The following is an 18,842-nucleotide window of genomic DNA, read 5'->3' on the forward strand; positions in this document are numbered from 1 at the left end:
CTGTCACGGAGTTGAAGTCTCCGAATGCGGCGTGCGTCGGGCCTCTTCCCCTGCGCATTCAGGAGGCGCGGGGAAGAGAGAGAGAGACAGACTTGGGGGGGGGGGGGGGGCGAGTTAGACGCCGCCGTGCACCTGCTCCGCGGAGCTTTGTGCCGCCACCGCCGCACCAGCCTTTACTAAGATGGCGGCTCGGGAGGGTAGCGGCGCTCGGCTGAGGCCCGCCCCTCCAGCCTTCACAAAGATGGCGGCGATCGGGGGCCGCTTGTTGACTGGGGCCAGGAGGTGCCTAGCTCGGGCGTGGGTGCGGAGGAAGAGGCCGAGGCTTCGAGGCCTACCTGGAAAAACGGGGAAAGGTAGGAAAATTAATGAGATTAGATAAAAGATTTAGAAAGTAATTACATTTTTTAAAAACAATATGTGTTTTAAAAGCAACGTTTTTTTTTAAAGACGCAGAAAGCGGGAAGAAGAAAGGAAAAGTTTGGAATCAAGATGGCGGTGACTCACCTCGATTCAGAACGATAAGGCCCGCCCACACACGCACCGATTGGTCGACCGTCAGGTCACCAAAGCGTAGGATTGGTCAATCGTCCCGTCACTCGACCGTAGGAGGGCCCGGCCGCACGCGCCAGCAACCCCGGCGTACGATTGGTCGACCTCGAGGTCATTCTGTCGCTAATGAGCGGATAATGAGATGCTAATGAGCGGAATGTTGAAGGTTTTTTCGGATACCAGCGGGGCGCAATTTTTGTCCGGCCGAAACGTAAATACGCTTACCATCGTTTTGAACGGTGAGCTTTCTTTCGACGTAACGCACGCGTTAGGTACGCTCTGTAACTTTCGAGCGCATAGCCCGGACAGACGCACACCCGAGGACAGACAGAAGGACAGACAGATAGATAGACAGACAGACAGAAAGAAGTATCCGTTTATATATATAGATAACGCAAGCTAAAATCAGAATGAAAAATAGAATAGATCAGATTATAACATTTGATTTTAGTACTGTGAGAACTAACATAAAAGAAAGCTAATTATATAATTAAATGAGACTTTGATAATGAAAGGGCTAAAGTCAGATACTTGAAGTGCTGTCCTGGAGGACAGGCTACAGTTATGGCCTAATGAAATGTGCTAAACCGAACAACCTTAAAGAGAGTGAGAGAGGAGGCCTACTGTCCAGTATAGATCTGGACAAATCTCGTTTCTACAATTTTTTAGATCTGGTGCTATGGTTACATCTATTCTGTGACCAAAAGTAGGTCATGGAAGGGTGTATAAAAAGTGACAGGTCTGCTTGAACTTACACACCAAAGTTCTATCCAGCAAGTGGCTACATGTAAGTAACATGGACACACAGGACTTGCATGCTTACTATGATTGATGTATCGATATAAGATACAGTAGAGGACAGAAAATCTGCTAATCTTATATTTCTTAATAAAGTATTACAGTTGCTGACACTCGATTCTCAAAACTATTAATTAATAAGACAAGGTGTTCGGCAGAAATCTGAACTAATACGTCAAAGTATCAGTTGGTTTTCCAGTAGTACAGAGGAATGTCACACTGCTTGAAATTTGCTTTTTCAGGCTAGCAGTTGTGTTGATTCTGCATTTGTTTACTATAACAGCTGCAGTTTTGTATATGATTTCAGTGTACTAATGTTAATACTCTGTACTGGCTGATTCACCTGTATGAGCTGTAAGACATTGTCCGAACTGGTTTAACTTTGATATGGCAGACTAATTTTATAGGCAGCAATAGCTGTAATTTATTGATTAATTTATAATGGTCATTTTCATGTGTTTATTAAACATTGAAAATAAATTTAAAATGTTTGAAGTGATTTAAGTCCTATTTGTCATTGAAAGTTAAATGTTTTGTTTATATGAACTACTGTTATGGTTGATTTTGATTTTGTTCTTGCAGATTAAAGGATCCTGGTCAAACAAAAGAAGCAAAGACAATTACAATCCATATAGCTATGGGAATATCTTCACAAATTGTTGTGCAGCTCTGTGTGGGCCATTGCCACCGAGGTGGGAAATGATTGTGATGGGCAATAAATCACTGGTTCAGCGATTTTCCTTCCACTTTTTCTTTTCCTTTCTACACAAAAGGAATAGCTAGTTTATTAACCCTGTAGTTTGATTTGGATAAAAGTTGAGTTTATACAAAGATTTTTTTTTATAATCCTAAAATGAATTCAAAAATTGTTTGTGCAATTATATTTTTCATGTTTTGCACATTTTGCAATATTACAACAGCTATTAATAACCATTTACTTACAGTACAGTTAGTTTTTTAAGAGAAATCAAATTGTTGATAACGACTATTAACTTTTGTGTGTGTGTGTAAACTAACGCACTGTATTTTTAAGTTATTCAATCTACTTTTCCTGAACGGGTCTTTCCACATGGTCCTAGTCAATGCCACTTTAAGACTAGTTAGTAGGCGGTGCAAGAGAGAGGCTCAGGAATGCCTGATTTCCCCACCACTCCATATGGGGAATCGCCTGCCCTCTATCTGATATTCCACCCCTATTCTCACGGAAGCATAGCTGATATCAAGAACTCAATATTATGGCAAATTGCAGGTGTGAATCAAAAATTCCATCACTCAATGACACCCATAAGATTTCATTTAATCTTAAACGGTGTACTTCTTTCTAAAAATCAAACTGTTATAAAGAATTACTAGTTTTAGTAATATCTTTTAAGGTTTTGTTCTTATGCTGACTTTTGGGGGTATTTTATTCAAATGAATGCTGGTTATATTATCGGCATTGTGTCGTGGTGGAGTTCCTTGGTCTCATGTTAGGCAGCTAAACCAACATTAAAACCAGAGTGCTTCAACTTAAATTGTCTGTGTTAATTTATCTCAAACTGTCAGGTTTAATAGCACTTCCAGGTTAGTACTCTGATGATGACATCAGCATTCAATGTTGTTTTTAAAAAAGGCAACAGAGGGATTGAAGGAAACAAAAGGAAATTACATTAGAAAGAATCAAAGAATTATAGTTTAACGTTTCAAAAGGCTAGTCATATTACTTCTAAGTCTATGATATAACCATGACAAAAATCTTGTTAATCTTAGCCATAAGTAGACTTTTGCAGTCAATTACTAACTATATATTTTTTTTATTAGCTTACTTGACCGAAGAGGAACGATCCAGTCAGATACACTACAGTCAGTTGCGCCACCAAATGGAATCACCACATATGGGGCCACACAATCTCAGAGCAACATGGTAGGATCCATACCATAGTGTTGCACACTGAGACCCTGTCATTGTTTATTTCCATCACCTTTCTTCCATCTGTTTCAGTAGTACATTTCACCTATCCCAGAAAATCCAAGTCTAGTAAGAACAGCCATACCAAGCCACTGTGACTAAAGAGGTGTCCTGAACACGTGAACAACCTGATTGCTTCACAGAAATATGTCACATGCAGTTTGACTAAAGAATAGAGTGTGTGAATGTCATGGAGCCTTTCTAGTCACTCTGTTTGAGAGAATAAAGAAATGTGACCAAACAGTGCAGGCATACAAAGTATAAAACCATTTCCAGCATTCAGGTTTAGTACAGTATGAGGTCAGCTTTCAGCTGCATGAAACAGTTTTTTTACATTTAGAAGGAAGAATCTGTGGCTAAACCTTGTGGGAGGGAGAGGAATATGAATTGCCATTTGCTTATTTTCCACAAGTGGCAGAACTACATTTCAGATGGATTCATAAGTTTGTATTAAAGGCCACTTTAGCACCCAGATAAATGCCTCAATTCGGTGTTCCAAACCCCTCTAGTATAGCAGTGTTGTAGAAATCTTGTCTCTAAATTACATAGAATTTACAGCACAGAAACAGGCCATTTGGTCCTACTGGTCTGTGCCAGTGTTTATGCTCCACAAGAGCCTCCTCCCACCCTAATTCATTTAACCCTGTCGGCATCTCCTTCTATTCCTTTTCCCCTCGTGTACTTATCTAGCTTCCCCTTAAAGGCACGTTTGCTATTCGCCTCAACCACTCCATGTGGTAGCAAGTTCCGCATTCTAACCACTCTCTGGGTAAAGAAGTTTCTCTTGAGTTCCCTATTGGATTTATTAGTGAATATCTTATGTATGGACCCTCGTTTTGGGCACTTCCATGAGTGGAAACATCTTCTCTACGTCTACCCTATCAAACCCCATCATAATTTTAAAGACCTCTATTAGGTTACCCCCTCAGTCTTCTCTTTTCTCGAGAAAGGAGCCCAGTCTGTTGAGTCTTTCCTGATAGTTATAACCTCCTCAGTTCTGGTATTATCCTTGTAAATCTTTTTTGCACCTGCTCCAGTGCCTCTATATCCTTTTTGTAATATGCAGACTGGAACTGTACACAGCATTCTCTAAATGTGGTCTAACCAAGGTTCTATAGAAGTTTTACATAACTGCCCTGCTTTTCAATTCTATTCCTCTAGAAATGAGCCCCTGTGCTTTGTTAGCATTTTTTATGACCATGTTAACTTGCATTGCTACTTTTAATGATTTGTCGATGTGTACCTCTGAATCCCTTTGCTCCTCCCCTCCATTTAAACTCTTATTTTCCAAGGGTTATGTGTCCTCCTTATTCCTCCTACCAAAATGTAAGACCTCACACTTATCTATGTTGAAATTAATTTGCCATTTCCTTGGCAATTCTGCAAGTTTACTAATGTCGTCTTGTATTTTGTCGCAGTCTTCCGCAGTATTAACTATACCCCCAGTTTGGTGCCATCCGCAAATTTTGAAATTGTATTCCCGATTCCAAATCGTATATGTAAATGCTGAACAGCAGTGGTCCCAGCATTGAACACTGTGGAACACCGCTTACCACCTTCTGCTAGTCTGTGTAACTACCTTTAACCCCATCTCTCTGCTTTTTGTCCTGTAGCCAATTTGCTATCCATCCTGTTACTTGTCCCCTGGCTCCCTGTAATTTTTTGGGGGCTGCACGGCCCATACAAAAGTCCACGCATGTGCCTTCTTTTCAATTTAAAAGCCGGCTCACCGGATGCGCGGGACCCCTGGAGCGCTGCGTGGCTGCGCAGCTTAAAGGGAACATTGATCATGAGTCTATACTGCGGTACCTTATCAAAGACCTGTTGGAAATCCAAGTATATTGCACCTACAAAGAAATCAATAAGGTTGGTCAAGCATGACCTTCCCTTTTGAAATCTGTGTTGACTATTCTTTATTATATATTCAGTTTCTATTATTACATCAATATAAAATGGTACAGCACAGAAGGAGGCCATTTGGCCCATCATGCCTCTTTGAAAGACTTATCCAATTAGTCCCACTCCCCTGCTGTTTCCCCATAGCCCTGCATATATTTCCATTTCAAGTATTTACCCAATTCCCATTTGAAAGTTACTATTGAATCTGCTTCCACCAAGCTTTCAGGCAGTGCAGTCCAGATCGTAACAACTTCCTGCATAATTTTTTTTCCTCATCTTCCCTCCGGTTCTTTTGCAATTACCTTAAATCTATGTCCTCTGGTTACTGACCCTTCTGCAACTGGAAACAGTTTCTCCTTATTTAATCTATCAAAATCCTTCATGATTTTGAACACCTCTATTAAATCTCCCCTTGGCCTTCTCTGTTCTAAGGAGAACAACACCAGCTTTTCTAATCTCTCCATGTAACTGAAGTCCCTCCTCCCTGATAACGTTCTAGTAAATCTCCACTGCAGCCTCTCTGAGTCCTTGACATTCTTCCTAAAATGTCATGCCAAGAATTACCCACAATACTCCAGCTGAGGCCAACCAGTCATTTATAAATGTTTACCATAACGTCCTTGCTTTTGTGCTCTATGCCTCTATTTATAAAGCCCAGAATTCTGTGTGATTTTTCCAAACAGCCTTATCAACTTGTCTTGCCACCTTCAAAGATTTGTGTACATACACCCCTAGGTTTCTCTTTTCCTGCGCTCTCTTTAAAATTGTATCATTTAGTTTATATTGCCTTTGAGTTTATCTTTGAGTAAAGATTCCATTATCTTTCCTACCACTGATGTTAAGCTATAAGTCTATAGTTCCCTGGATTGTTCTATCTCCCTTTTTAAATATAGGAATAACATTAGCTGTCCTCCAGTCCTCTGGCACTATATCGTGTCCTAATGCACAGACGTAATCCATCCGGGGGATTTATCCTCTCAAGTTTAACTAGTTTATGAATTATCTCTCTCCCCCTCCAGCCCCTTTCTATCTTAAATGTCTTGATACCTTTTTTGATTTCTTCTTCTAATCATAGAAATTTACAGCACAGCAGGAGGCCATTCGGCCCATCTTGTCCGCGCCGGCCGACAAAGAGCTATTCAGCCTAATCCCACTTTCCAGCACTTGGTCCGTAGCCTTGTAGGTTACGGCACTTCAAGTGCATATCCAAGTACTTTTTAAATGCGATGAGGGTTTCTGCCTCTACCACCCTTTCAGGCAGTGAGTTCCAGACCCCCACCACCCTCTGGGTGAAAACATTTCCCCTCAACTCCCCTCTAAACCTCCGACCAGTTACTTTAAACCTATGCCCCCTGGTTATTGACCCTTCTGCTAAATGAAATAGGTCCTTCCTATCCACTCTATCTCGGCCCCTCATACTTTTATACACTTCAATTAAATCTCCCCTCAGCTTCCTCTGTTCCAAAGAAAACAACCCCAGCCTATCCAATCTTTCCTCATAGCTAAAATTCCCCAGCCCAGGCAACCTCTTCGTAAATCTCCTTTGCACCGCCTCTAGTGCAATCACATCCTTCCTGTAATGTGGTGACCAGAACTGCGCGCAGTATTCTAGTTGCGGCCTAAAGTGTTTTATACAGTTCAAGCGTAATGTTAATCATCCTGGTAAATACTGAGGCAAAGTAGTTATTCATTATATCTGGCATTTCGCTGTCATTATCTGTGTGTTTATCTTCTGCATCTCTTAGTGGCTCTATCCCTATCCTGATTTTCCTTTTGTTATTTATGTGTCTGTAGAATACTTTACTATTTCTTTTTATATTCCTTGATAATTAAATTTTGTAACTCCTCTTTGCTTTCCTAATTGTTTTTTGGACTTATTTAATAACCTTTTCATATTCCCTTTTGTCATCCTCTCTGTTATTGCCTATATACTTAGTGTACGTCTTTTTCTTTAGTTTCAATTTTACCCTTATCGCTATTCATCCATGGTGTTTCATTATTGGCTAGTTTGTTCTTTTTTTTAGCTAAATATATTTCTCCTGTACTCTCTTGATCACCGTTTTAAATATTTCCCACAGCTGTTCTATCTGTTTGTTTGTCAATATTTTTTTCCAGTCTTATCTACCCTAGTTCCATTGTCATTCCCTCAATCTATTACTTTGGTCTTTATTTTACTTATGTCTTTTGCAATCATTATTTTAAACCTTATTATGTTGTGATCGCTATCGCACAGATGCTCCTCTATGTTTGCTTCTCTTTGCTCTGGTTCATTTCCCATTACCAGATCTAGCAGTTTCCTTCCACTATTAGGTGGTCTGTGGTACAGGTAGACTACCCTTTATCCGGACTTCCGAAAACCGAAACCCTCTAAAAACCGAAGGTTTTTTCGTTCAGCGTAAGTCGTGCGTACGACTTACGCTGAACGAAAAAACCTTCGGTTTTTAGAGGGTTCCGGTTGCGGAAGTTCGGATAAAGGGTAAGTCGTGCGCACGACCCCCCGCCGACCGCCAGCCCCGACAACCGCCAGCCCCGACAACCGCCGACCCCGCCAGCCCCGACAACCGCCGACCCCCCTGCGGGCCCCGACAACCGCCGACCCCCCCCGCGGACCCCGCCGGCCCCGACAACCGCCGACCCCGCCAGCCCCAACAACCGCCGACCCCCCGGCGTACCCCGCCGGCCCCGACCCCCGCCGACCCCGACTGACTTACGCTGAGCGTCAGCATAAGTCGTGCGCACGACCCCCCGCGGACCCCCGCCGACCCACCTTCCGAAATCCGAAATTCTCCTTTATCCGAAACCCAGCTGGTCCCGAGGTTTTCGGATAAAGGATAGTCTACCTGTATACCCCTATTAGGGTGAGCGATCCCTTATCCTTTATCTCAATCCATATGGATTCTGTTTCTATCTTAATGTTAGTTTTGTCCCTTTTTTCTACTGCCCTTTTTCTACTACCGCTATGTTATCTCTAATTAGTACATCTACCCCACCTCCCTTCCTTTGCTATCATCTAAATCTGTTCTACCCTGCAAAATTTAACTGCCAGTCCTGTTTTTTATATAGCCATGTTTCAGTAATCCCTACTACATCTGGCTCCTCACTCTAAATTATTGCCTCAGGTTCCCCTGTTTTGTTTCGGATGCTGTGCACATTGCTGTACAGGCAATTAACCGTTCCTCTCACTTTATTTTTAACCGTCATTTTATACTTCTGTTCTATAATTATATGTATTCCCTGACCATTTATGTCACCCTTAAACCTTACCTTGGTCTGACCTTTACTTTCATCTCCTATTTTATCTTCAGGCTTATGTTAATGCTGCCAGATCCCTCCCCCCTTATTAGTTTAAATTCATCCTTTCCGCTATAACACCTGAGAAATTCCAACTTGGAATACCTGTTCTGGGTAATGGCTTTCACCATATACCAAAGGTGCACAGATTGTAGACCTGGATATAAAGCGAGATCTCCAATCTGTCCTACTTACAATTCAGAAGGTTTCAGTACAATCATTTTTAAAGGTTGATATTACACTTTCCTTTTATTTGCACATTTATTTTAACAAAACCTCAAGCAATAGGAAGCACCATAAATTGTTCTTAAAACATAAATCCTTTTTTAATCTGAGCGCTGGATTGTTAGAGGACTTTGTTAATGCGTATCACAGTAGCAGAATGATTGCAGACCTCTGATCCACTCTCTCACCATGTGTACCCAATTAGAATGTAATTTTTCACCCCTGCTTTATACCTTAGGGCAAAGAAGTCTTTTCAAGTTGATTGCAAAGCTTTTTTTTCCAAACTAAAGTTTACCATGAATGCCTTTTTTTCTACACGTGAGCAGATCTTGCACATTTGTATCTGCAGAATTAGATCGCTGAACTATGGTTTTTCTGCTCTATTTAGAACAGCTATGTTTTGTTTCAGTTGGCTTCGTGACTCCCTGTCTTACAACAGTCGATCCAAGACTATTGCTGAATTCTATAACTATGGACTAAGTTGTAGGCAATGTTCAGTTAAAAGGCAAGCTCAATCCAGTTCAGTGTTCAGGCAGCCATTGGACATTTTAAGGGTGTCTCAGTAGATGAATCAATATTCAGAGCCTAGAGTCCAATTTCAAAGCTGACTGATATTGAACTCAGTTTATGCTGCAGGCAAATTTTAAACCATGGGGGTGTTTAATCTCAGAGATGGAAAATAATCTCAGCAGGGAAGCTTTCTCTAAACCGAATATCCTTTTGGCTAATATGGAGCAGCATTAATGTTAGCAACAGAGAAGTCTCCAGCCCAGACTGCCCACCCTACTAACTAAAGGAGAACAGATCAGAGGAAAATGGAGATAGAGGGAACAATTTATTTACAAAATATATATCTTTTGATTTTTTTTTAGGCAATGAAGAAATGTTGAATATACCAGGAAAGTAGTGAAATAAAGAAGTTATTGGTGCAGTAAAATGCTAGCATGTAAGAAGAAAGAAAGAACTTGCAATTATATAGTGCCTTTCATGACCTCAGGATATTCCAAAGCACTTTACAGTCAACTAAGTATTTTTGAAGTGTCACTACTGTTGTAATGTAGGCGACGCGGCAGCTAATTTGCGCACAGGAAGCTCCCACAAACTGCAATGTGATAATGACCAGATAATCTGTTTTAGTGGTGTTGGTTGCAATGAAGAACATCTGCTTTTTGCAACATTTGTTTGATGAGCCTTAAGCTAAATATCTTCAGTTTTAATCATATTCAGTTCTAAAAATAATAATTTGTATTTTGTTGTGCAGTTAGCTTAAAAACAAATTGTTATGTACGTTCACCAATAGTTTCTCATTATAATTCTTTCAAGTATTGATCATTGAATTTAGAGACTAATATGGTATGTTAACCTTTAACACCTTGGTTTCAGCCAGCTAAATTTATATTTCTTGTAGCTCGATTCACTTGTGCTGTAAATCAGCCTTCACTAGGAAGATTATGGGTAGAATTTCCACTGGGGTTCTCCCCATCTCTTGTGGTAATTTCAGTGTAAGATCGGTGGAAACTGGGTAAAACATGTAACACTTTCTCCAGGGTTTCAGCCAAAGTTACAGGATATTTGGGGAACCCCCATGGAAACGTTACCCCAATAAATCAAAAGGGAATCAAAATGTCATGCTCTCCTTTGATGTGAAAATTTGATCTTATTGCATCTGGCTTCTATATAGGATGGATGCACTGTCAGTGTTGACAGTAGCAAGTACGTCGTATAGAATGTGTACATCCATTTTTACAGGCAACTTAACTATTTGTGTGGGACATTTATTTTACCATTTGCTATACCTATTTGAGTTGCTAGAAAACTGAATAATAACTCTCCTATCACTAATGCAGCTTGCTCTGACACAACACAACCAATATAAAACATTGTGTACTTGAATTGACAATGAGACATATGTAATCATACAACACCTAACATATGTGCATTGTTACCTTTTGCTTGATACGTACTGTATTTGTTGTCGTTTAGACCTTTTTGAAAGAGATAAGCAACCCTCATATATGACCTACACAAGCTGTTTTTAGAAACAAAATCTATTACAGTCCATCTTTTACAGCTTTATATGGGAAAAATATGGAAAAATGTACCACTCATCTAGGGGCACTCCGTTTTAGTACAGCATTTGATGAGGTTATTGGACCTTTGTTCCCAATTTCTACATGATATATTTTGAGCTATGTCATTAAATATTTGCAATAATGCAAATCTCATTACAGCATCCCAAATGCTTGACTCCTGAAGACCACTGGGTATATTTTCCTTTACTCATTAATGTTTTCGAGCATGGCAGAATGAGTATGAAGCAGGAAATTCACTTTTTGTTCCTGGTGACTTTTTTTAAACTAACATTAATAAGTGGGGCGGGGGCAGGAGGTATACACATTTTAATGAGGGTGGAGTGTGTATCATAAAGAAGATCCTACAGCTCTCACCCCTTCCCTCCCAGGAGCCAACAACAAAATGATTTGTTTTAGCACGTCATCGTAAGTGGGCAGCCAATTAGTTATCTTGTCCTGTGCTCCTGCTTCCAAGAATTGCTCAACGTTATGTTAACAAGTTTGACTTGTCTCTCTAATGATACTATCAGGTTAAACTTTGCTAAAGTACCTTTTGATTGCCTGAAAAAGTAGACTTTCAGCCAGTCAAAAACAGGTTTTTATTGAGGTGGCCTTGGTTCCAAAATGGAAATTGGCTGAGTTTAGGCTAAGGACAACGGGTAAGTTTAGTTAAAAAAAAAGTAAGAATTTTTTTGTGAACAATTAAAATAAATAGAGAATATAGAGGATAGAAAATGAAAGGTAATATTGAAAGTAGGAAAATAAAAGAGATGACAGATTCAGCAAAAAAAAACTATAAATGTTTTATAACCGGTTATTTTATTTATGTTTTTTAAGTGTAAATATTACAGCAATAAGCCTATTCTTATAATCCCTATGGTGTAGGAGTCGCTGGAAATCAACAGGTTGCGAGACTTCCGTAGCAGCAAAGAAAAACGCGTGTTAACTTTATTAACTCTCCGCATGGACTGAGGGACTCGGCCTCGTCGCAGGGCTATGACATCATCACACAAGCGATAACTCTTAAAGTGACCCTGCCCCGATAACCCAACCAAGTTCCGTACATAACGTGGAGCGATAACAATATTGGCTATACATAGTGAATTGTGTTACTGTCCCTATGTGGTCTCCGCCACATACGTCCCCCCAGAATTCACTAGAACTGGCAATGTCAGTCATTGAGGGGCCTGGATCACACGGCCGAAACGGCTCCTTAAGTCCGGGGCGGGGACCGGGGGGGTCGCCGGAGGGTCCCCGGGCGCTCGGTAGTGGGCTGAGGGTGCAGAAGCTGGAGGTTGGCCCCGCCGCGGGGGCTGAGCCAACCCAACGGGTCGGTCCAGATCCAGGTGTGCCGGCTTAAGACGGTCCACGGAAATGTAGCCCGGCTTACCGCCGACATCCACCACGAAGGCCTTGTCCCCGGCTTCCAGGACACGGAATGGTCCGTCGTAGGGTGGGTGAAGAGGTCCCCTGTGGTCGTCGTGGCGGACGAAAACATACTCCGCCGCACGAAGGTCGGGCGGAACGTGGGACTGAGGGAGACGTGGGCACCGCCGCGAAAACCTTGGCGTTGTCCAGGAGGGCGGACCGCTGACGGGCTGCGGACCAAGGGTCCGTGGCGTTGGGGACAAAATCCCCGGGAACCCGCAGCGGCTGCCCGTAGACGAGCTCGGCGGACAAGGACTGGAGGTCCTCCTTGGCAGTCCTGAGTCCCAGCATGACCCACGGGAGTCTGTCGATCCAACTGTCATCCCGGAGGCTGGCCCGGAGCGCGGCCTTCATGGAGCGATGAAACCGTTCGCACAGCCCGTTAGCTTGAGGGTGAGGTGCGGTGGAGTCTCAACTCGAGGCCTTGGGCGACAGCGTTCCAGAGCTCCGACGTGAACTGGGGCCCCCGGTCGGAGGAGACGTCAGATGGGGCGCCGAACCGGGCGACCCAAGTGTTGATGAACGCCCGAGCCACATCGGCGGACGTTGTTGACGACAGCGGGACGGCTTCCGGCCATCGGGTGGTTCTGTCGACCATCGTGAGGAGGTGGGTGAACCCGCGGGAGGGCGGCAGGGGCCCCACCAGGTCCACGTTAACATGGTCGAACCGCCTCTCGGGCACCACGAAAGGCGCCAACGGGGCCTTAGTGTGGCGATGCACTTTCGAGCGCTGGCATACCACGCAGGTATTGGGCCAGTCGCGAACGTACTTCTTGATGAACTTAGCTGCCACCAGCTTCTGTGACGGCTTCCTGCCCGGGTGGGAAAGGCTATGGACGGCGTCGAAAACCTGCCGTCTCCACCTGTCGGGCACGACGGGGCGTGGCTGCCCAGCGGAGACGTCACACAGGAGTGTGGTGCCGGCATCGTCAAACGCGACGTCCACTAACTGAAGGCCCGTGACAGCCGTCCTGTAGGCCTGGACGTCCGGGTCGGAGGTCTGGTCGGCCGCCATGCGGGTGTAGTCGATGCCGAGGTGTTCGTCGCTGGTGATGGCCCGGGAGAGACAGTCGGCAATGGGGTTGTCTTTCCCAGCCACATGCTGGATGTCCGTCGTGAACTCGGAGACGAAGGAAAGCTGGCGCTGCTAACGGGCCGACCACGGCTCGGAAACTTTGGCCATGGCGAAGGTCAACGGCTTGTGGTCCACGAACGCCGTGAACGGGCGGGCCTCCAGCAGGAAACGGAAGTGTCGGACGGCGAGGTAGAGGCCGAGAAGCTCGCAATCGAAGGTGCTGTACTTCCGCTCGTTGGGGCGGAGCTGCCGGCTGAAGAAGGCGAGCGGCTGCCAGGTGCCGTTGACCCACTGTTCGTGGACGGCACCGACAGCATAGTCCGAAGCGTCAATGGTGAGAGCGATCGGCGCATCGGGCAATGGATGCGCCAGCGTGGTCGCGTTAGCCAGGGCCCTTTTCGTGTCTGTGAAAGAATTGGCCATCTCCTCGGACCAGTCGACGGCGAGCTTGGCGGGCTTGCCTTTGAGGGCCTCGTAAAGGGGCCGCAAAAGCTGGGTTGCCCGGGGAACGAAGCGATGATAAAAGTTCACCTTGCCCAAAAACTCCTGCAGGGCCTTCACGGTGAGGGGTCGCGGAAAATCCTTCACGGCCTCCACTTTCGACGGCAGTGGCACAGCCCCGTCCTTCGTGATGCGGTGCCCGAGAAAGTCGATCGAGGACAGCCCGAACTGGCACTTGGCCGGATTGACGATTAGGCCTGCTGGCTGAGGCGTTCGAGGTGGGTAACATGCTCCGTCCTGGAGGCGCTGGCGATGAGAATGTCGTCCAGGTAGATGAACAGGAATGGCAGGTCCCGTAACACGGTGTCCATTAGGCGTTGAAAAGCCTCAGCGGCGTTTTTGAGACCGAAAGGCATGCAGAGGAATTCGAACAGCCCGAACGGGGTGATCACCGCTGTTTTTGGGACCTCCTGCGGCCGGACGGGGACCTGGTGGTAACCCCGAACGAGGTCCACTTTAGAGAAAACAACTTTCCCGGCCAGGCGGGCGGAAAAATCCTGGATGTGTGGAATTGGGTAGCGGTCAGGGGCCGTAGCGTCATTGAGGCGCCGGTAATCGCCGCACGGGCGCCAACTGCCGCTTGGTTTCGGTGCGATGTGGAGGGGCGAGGCCCACGGACTGTTCAACCGGCGAATGATGCCGAGGCGCTCCATCGTGTCGAACTCGGCTTTAGCGATGGCGAGTTTCCCCGGGTCGAGGCGCCGAGCGCGGGCGTAGACAGGCGGACCAGTGATCGGGCTGTGGTGTTCTACCCCATGCTTGGTGGCGGCGGACGAGAAAGTGGGCTTCGTGAGGTCCGGGAATCCGGCGAGGAGGCGGGAAAACTCGTCGGAGGCCGAGAGTGCGCTGGACAACTTCGTCGTGCCGGAACCACTGAGCGAACACGGGAGCAAACTGAAAGTCTCAGCATTGACGAGACATCGGTTCTTGACGTCCACCAAAAGGCCATTGGCGCAGAGGAAGTCAGCGCCGAGAAGGGGGGCTGGACACTTTTGCTGTAACAAAGTCCCAAGCGAAACGCTGCCCGCCAAAACACAGCGCCACGCTCCGTTTCCCAAAGGTACGGATGGAACTGCTGTTGGTGGCTTTAAGGGCGGGGCCGTGGTTCTCCCCCTGTATGTCTACGGTTGACGCGGGCAGGTCGCTCACCTGGGCACCCGTGTCGCAGAGGAAACGACGTCCAGAGTCAGTGTCCGTAATGAATAACAGACTACCTGAACGGCCAACAGCCATGGTAGCTAATGAGTGGGCCTTCGCGTTTCCCGACGCGGTAAAGCTGCTTTGGGGCCGAACTGCGCGTGGTAGAAGCACATGCTTGGGGGCTGCCGCCGTTGGGCTGTGGCGGTGGGGGCAGGGCCCCGCATGGCCGCGCAGTACTGTTGCCCAGCGGAGAAAAATTTGTCGGCCTCCTTGGTCAGGTCGCGGAAATCACTAATATGAGAGTTGGCTAAAGCCGACCATACCTGCCCTGGCAGCTGTTGTAGGAACAGTTCTCTGAAGAGGAAGCACGGCTTGTGCTTGCCCAGGAGGGTTAACATGTGGTCCATCAGTTCTGAGGGCTTGGAGTCGCCAAGCCCAGGTAGAGAGAGAAGCTGGCATGCGCGCTCGGGTTCAGTTAGTCCAAAAGTCTCTAGGAGGTGCGTTCTCAGCGTCGCAAATTTGTGTGCTCCGGGGGGGCCTCGAGCAGGCTCACGACTCTGGCCGCGGTGGAGCTGCCGAGAGCAGAGACGACGTAATAATACTTTGTGTCATCCGCGGTGATGTCCCGGAGTGCAAACTGAGCCTCGGCCTGGGCGAACCAAGCAGCAGCCTGTCGTTCCCAAAACTCCGGTAATTTGAGAGAAATGGCGTTCGTCGCCATCTCGGATAAAGTCTTTGGAAACATCCAAAAGAGAAACGGGGTCACCAATCTAGGAGTTGCTGGAAATCAACAGATTGTGAGACTTTCGTAGCAGCAAAGAAAAACACGTGTTAGCTTTATTAACTCTCCGCATGGACTGAGGGACTCGGCCTCGTCGCAGGGCTATGACGTCATCACACAATCGACGACTCTTAAAGGGACCCTGCCCCGATAACCCAACCAAGTTCCGTACATAACGTGGAGCGATAACAACATTGGCTATACATAGTGAATTGTGTTACTGTCCCTATGTGGTCTCTGCCACAATAGCATTATTGCTGTAATGTAAAGTCATTCTTGAGCCTCGGTGTAAAGTGCTTTTATATTCGAACAAATTGGCTGGCTCAGGGAGTACAGAATTTCCTGGAGATACCAAGACTGTAAGGGTTAAAATTGTACATTTTTAGCTGAGAGCTATTATTACAGCACAAAGAGATTGCTCTTTGTACTAGTATTTTTCAAAATTCAAATGTTTGGACCTCTTTCTTAATCACATCTTTATGCCATTCTTGGAGCTTAAATAATTAATTTTTCTACCACATATATGTTGGCTCCAGCTGTGGTCTCCAAGTGCCGTGCATCATTGCTGGAATTACATTTACAGCATTCACATGCCAGTTTCAAAGACCTCCGATTGTTTCCTTGCATTGGTAAAACTATGTTACAGGGGGGTGAAGAATTGTTGTTTTTAAAATCAATTTCTTCTGTACCTTCAGTGTCTGGTTTTGTTTACCTAAATTAGTTTGGAGTGCCTTCAGTGTTTGTACAACAATGTTATAATGTTACCAAATAAATAGTTGGAGATTACTAACCTCCCGCTGAATTTCGCGGGAGGCGTTAGCGACACCGCGCCCAGGTGCTAGTTGATTTGCGCCCTGTTAGCGCCCTCTTAGGGCGCCAACGGGAGGCGCAAATCAACCGGATTTAGCCCCCCTATTCTCTTCAACCTCAGTCAGTATTGATCCCTGCATATAACGTGTATTTTAATCGCTCCACCATTGGTGGCTGTGCCTTCAGCTGCCTAGACCCTAAGCTCTGGAATTCCCTCCCTAAACCTCCCCACCTCAATCCCTCTCTTTCCTTCTTAAGACGCTCCTTAAAACCTACCTCTTTCATCTGCCCTAATATCTCCTTATGTGGCTCGGTGTCAAACTTTGTTTCAAAACGCTCCTGTGACGTGCCTTGGGTCGTTTTACTACATTAAAGGCGCTATATAAATACAAGTTGTTATTCCGTGTTGGGCCCACTTCGCTAGCACATCTAAATCTTTTTGGATTTAATTGCACTCCTCTACTGTCTAAACCCTTGCACAGATTTTGGTTCATCTGCAAGCTTACTTACCTTGCTCCCAACACCACTGTCCAGATTATTAATAAAGACTGTCAAGAGTAGCAGGCCCAGGACCGATCCCTGGGGGACACCACTGTTATCATGTCTCCAGGCTGAACCACATCCATTAACTATAACATTTTGACTGCGAAATTGGAGCCAATTCCTAATCCAGCATTTCAAATTCATCCTGATATCACAAGATCTTTTGAAGTAACCTAGTGTGAGGTACTATATCAAAGGCTTTCTGAAATTCCAGGTGGACAATGTCTACTGGATTTCCCTCATCCACTACCCTTAGTGACTTCCTCAAAAAACTCTATCAAATTTGTTGGGCAGAACCTATTTTTTCAGAAGCTGTGTTGTGAAGTTCTAATGACCCCTTCCCTTTCCCAGTGATCATAAAGGGTATCTCTTACGATCCCTTCTAGCATCTTCCCATTAATGGATGTCAGGCTGAAAGGCCTTGAGTTCCCTGAATGATTGTATAATTTAACAATATGGACATTTTTAAAGTTAAGGTATATGAGAGGCTAATTCCAATACTGGATCTAGGATAGCAAGATAATTGAAGTCTGCACAAAAGGAAATTATCCCATCTATCCAACAATTTCTTATACAACAGAGGTTCTTATCCTCTTCGATCTCCTTCTACATACACCATTCTCTGGTGAGTGGCCTGCTTTCAGATCTCTACTAATAGCACTTTTGATTTGACCATTCGGAATATGTCCCAATAACCCAGCTTGATTTGTCCTCCAATTTTCCACCCCATCTATGAAGAAACTCCTGTCATGTGCTTTATGCTTTGTCCAGTAGCACAGGTGGAGTCAGGAACTTGTCTTGTAGGGAATTATGGGCTCAAGCCAGCTTCCTGATTCTCTGACCCAAAGCATCTTGGAGTATCAATGCCCTGTACCACACAATATATAATTTGTATGCTGATGTAAATTTTTATTCTACAAAATGATTTTTAGGATTTACTAAATAAAGATGGCAACCAGTTTGGCTATGCTACTCTCCTTTTTTTAGTAAGATTATTTAAACTACATATGGAAGAAATGGGAAAACTTGTGAAAACCTAAACAATACAATACAAATTTTTTTGGATAACATTTCCCCTTTGGGCAACTTAAAACATTGCTTCCAAATGTCACTGTTACATGTATTTTTATTCAATAAGTTTTTAAACAGTGAATGATATCACCTTTCTTCAAATATGTATATTGATTTTGTTTCCATCGGGTTTTTAATAATGTTGCTGTCAGAATTTAACTGCATGTTTATTTAACACCTGTTCAGCTAATTCTTTTGCGCTATAAGTGTTATATAGTGAAGTGCTTTTGATCAATTTTATATAACTAACAAAAAATTGATCCTAAGTAGGGGTTTATTTTCCTTTGGTTGTGAGATTTATCCGTGTTTCTCTCAAAGCTATGGAGGCAGGGCTAACCCAGCCACTATATAAGTAGTGAAATCCCTCCATTAAAACTACAGACCCTATATTTTATTACTAGATTTTCATTGTTGCTGTGAATATTGGAATGACCCTGCCTCAATATCGACCTTTTCCCCTCTCTCATTGTACAGTAAGAGAAATACTGTACCTGGAATTACACATGAGATCACAGTCCTGAAACAGGTTGGAGATCATCATCTCGTACATGAGTTTCCTACCAAATGTGAGGAAATAGATCGGATTACCTCTAATCCCATTGCCCCATGCAGTCAAAACAAGAATCAGAATGGAAAAGTTGAAATAATGCTAACTGAGTTGTGTTGGCAAAGTCTCCAATTTTCTTACTGTTACAATATGCCTCTCTTTCT

General features: G+C 44.5%; 1 protein-coding gene across 3 annotated transcripts in view; it reads left to right on the forward strand.

The window, feature by feature from the left end:
- zdhhc14 (zDHHC palmitoyltransferase 14) overlaps nucleotides 1-18,842 on the forward strand; it is a 251,958-nt gene that overhangs the window by 205,134 nt on the left and 27,982 nt on the right. For all 3 annotated transcript variants that reach the window (XM_085981519.1, XM_085981520.1, XM_085981521.1), the window contains 2 exons: nucleotides 1,930-2,039; nucleotides 3,148-3,250. In XM_085981519.1, coding sequence (XP_085837645.1) covers nucleotides 1,930-2,039; nucleotides 3,148-3,250 — 213 coding nt within the window. The remainder of the gene's footprint in view (nucleotides 1-1,929; nucleotides 2,040-3,147; nucleotides 3,251-18,842) is intronic.

Source organism: Somniosus microcephalus, chromosome 3 (assembly GCF_052327205.1).
Source record: "Somniosus microcephalus isolate GS21.2 chromosome 3, FLI_Smic_1.0, whole genome shotgun sequence".
In the NCBI taxonomy this organism is placed as follows: domain Eukaryota; kingdom Metazoa; phylum Chordata; class Chondrichthyes; order Squaliformes; family Somniosidae; genus Somniosus; species Somniosus microcephalus.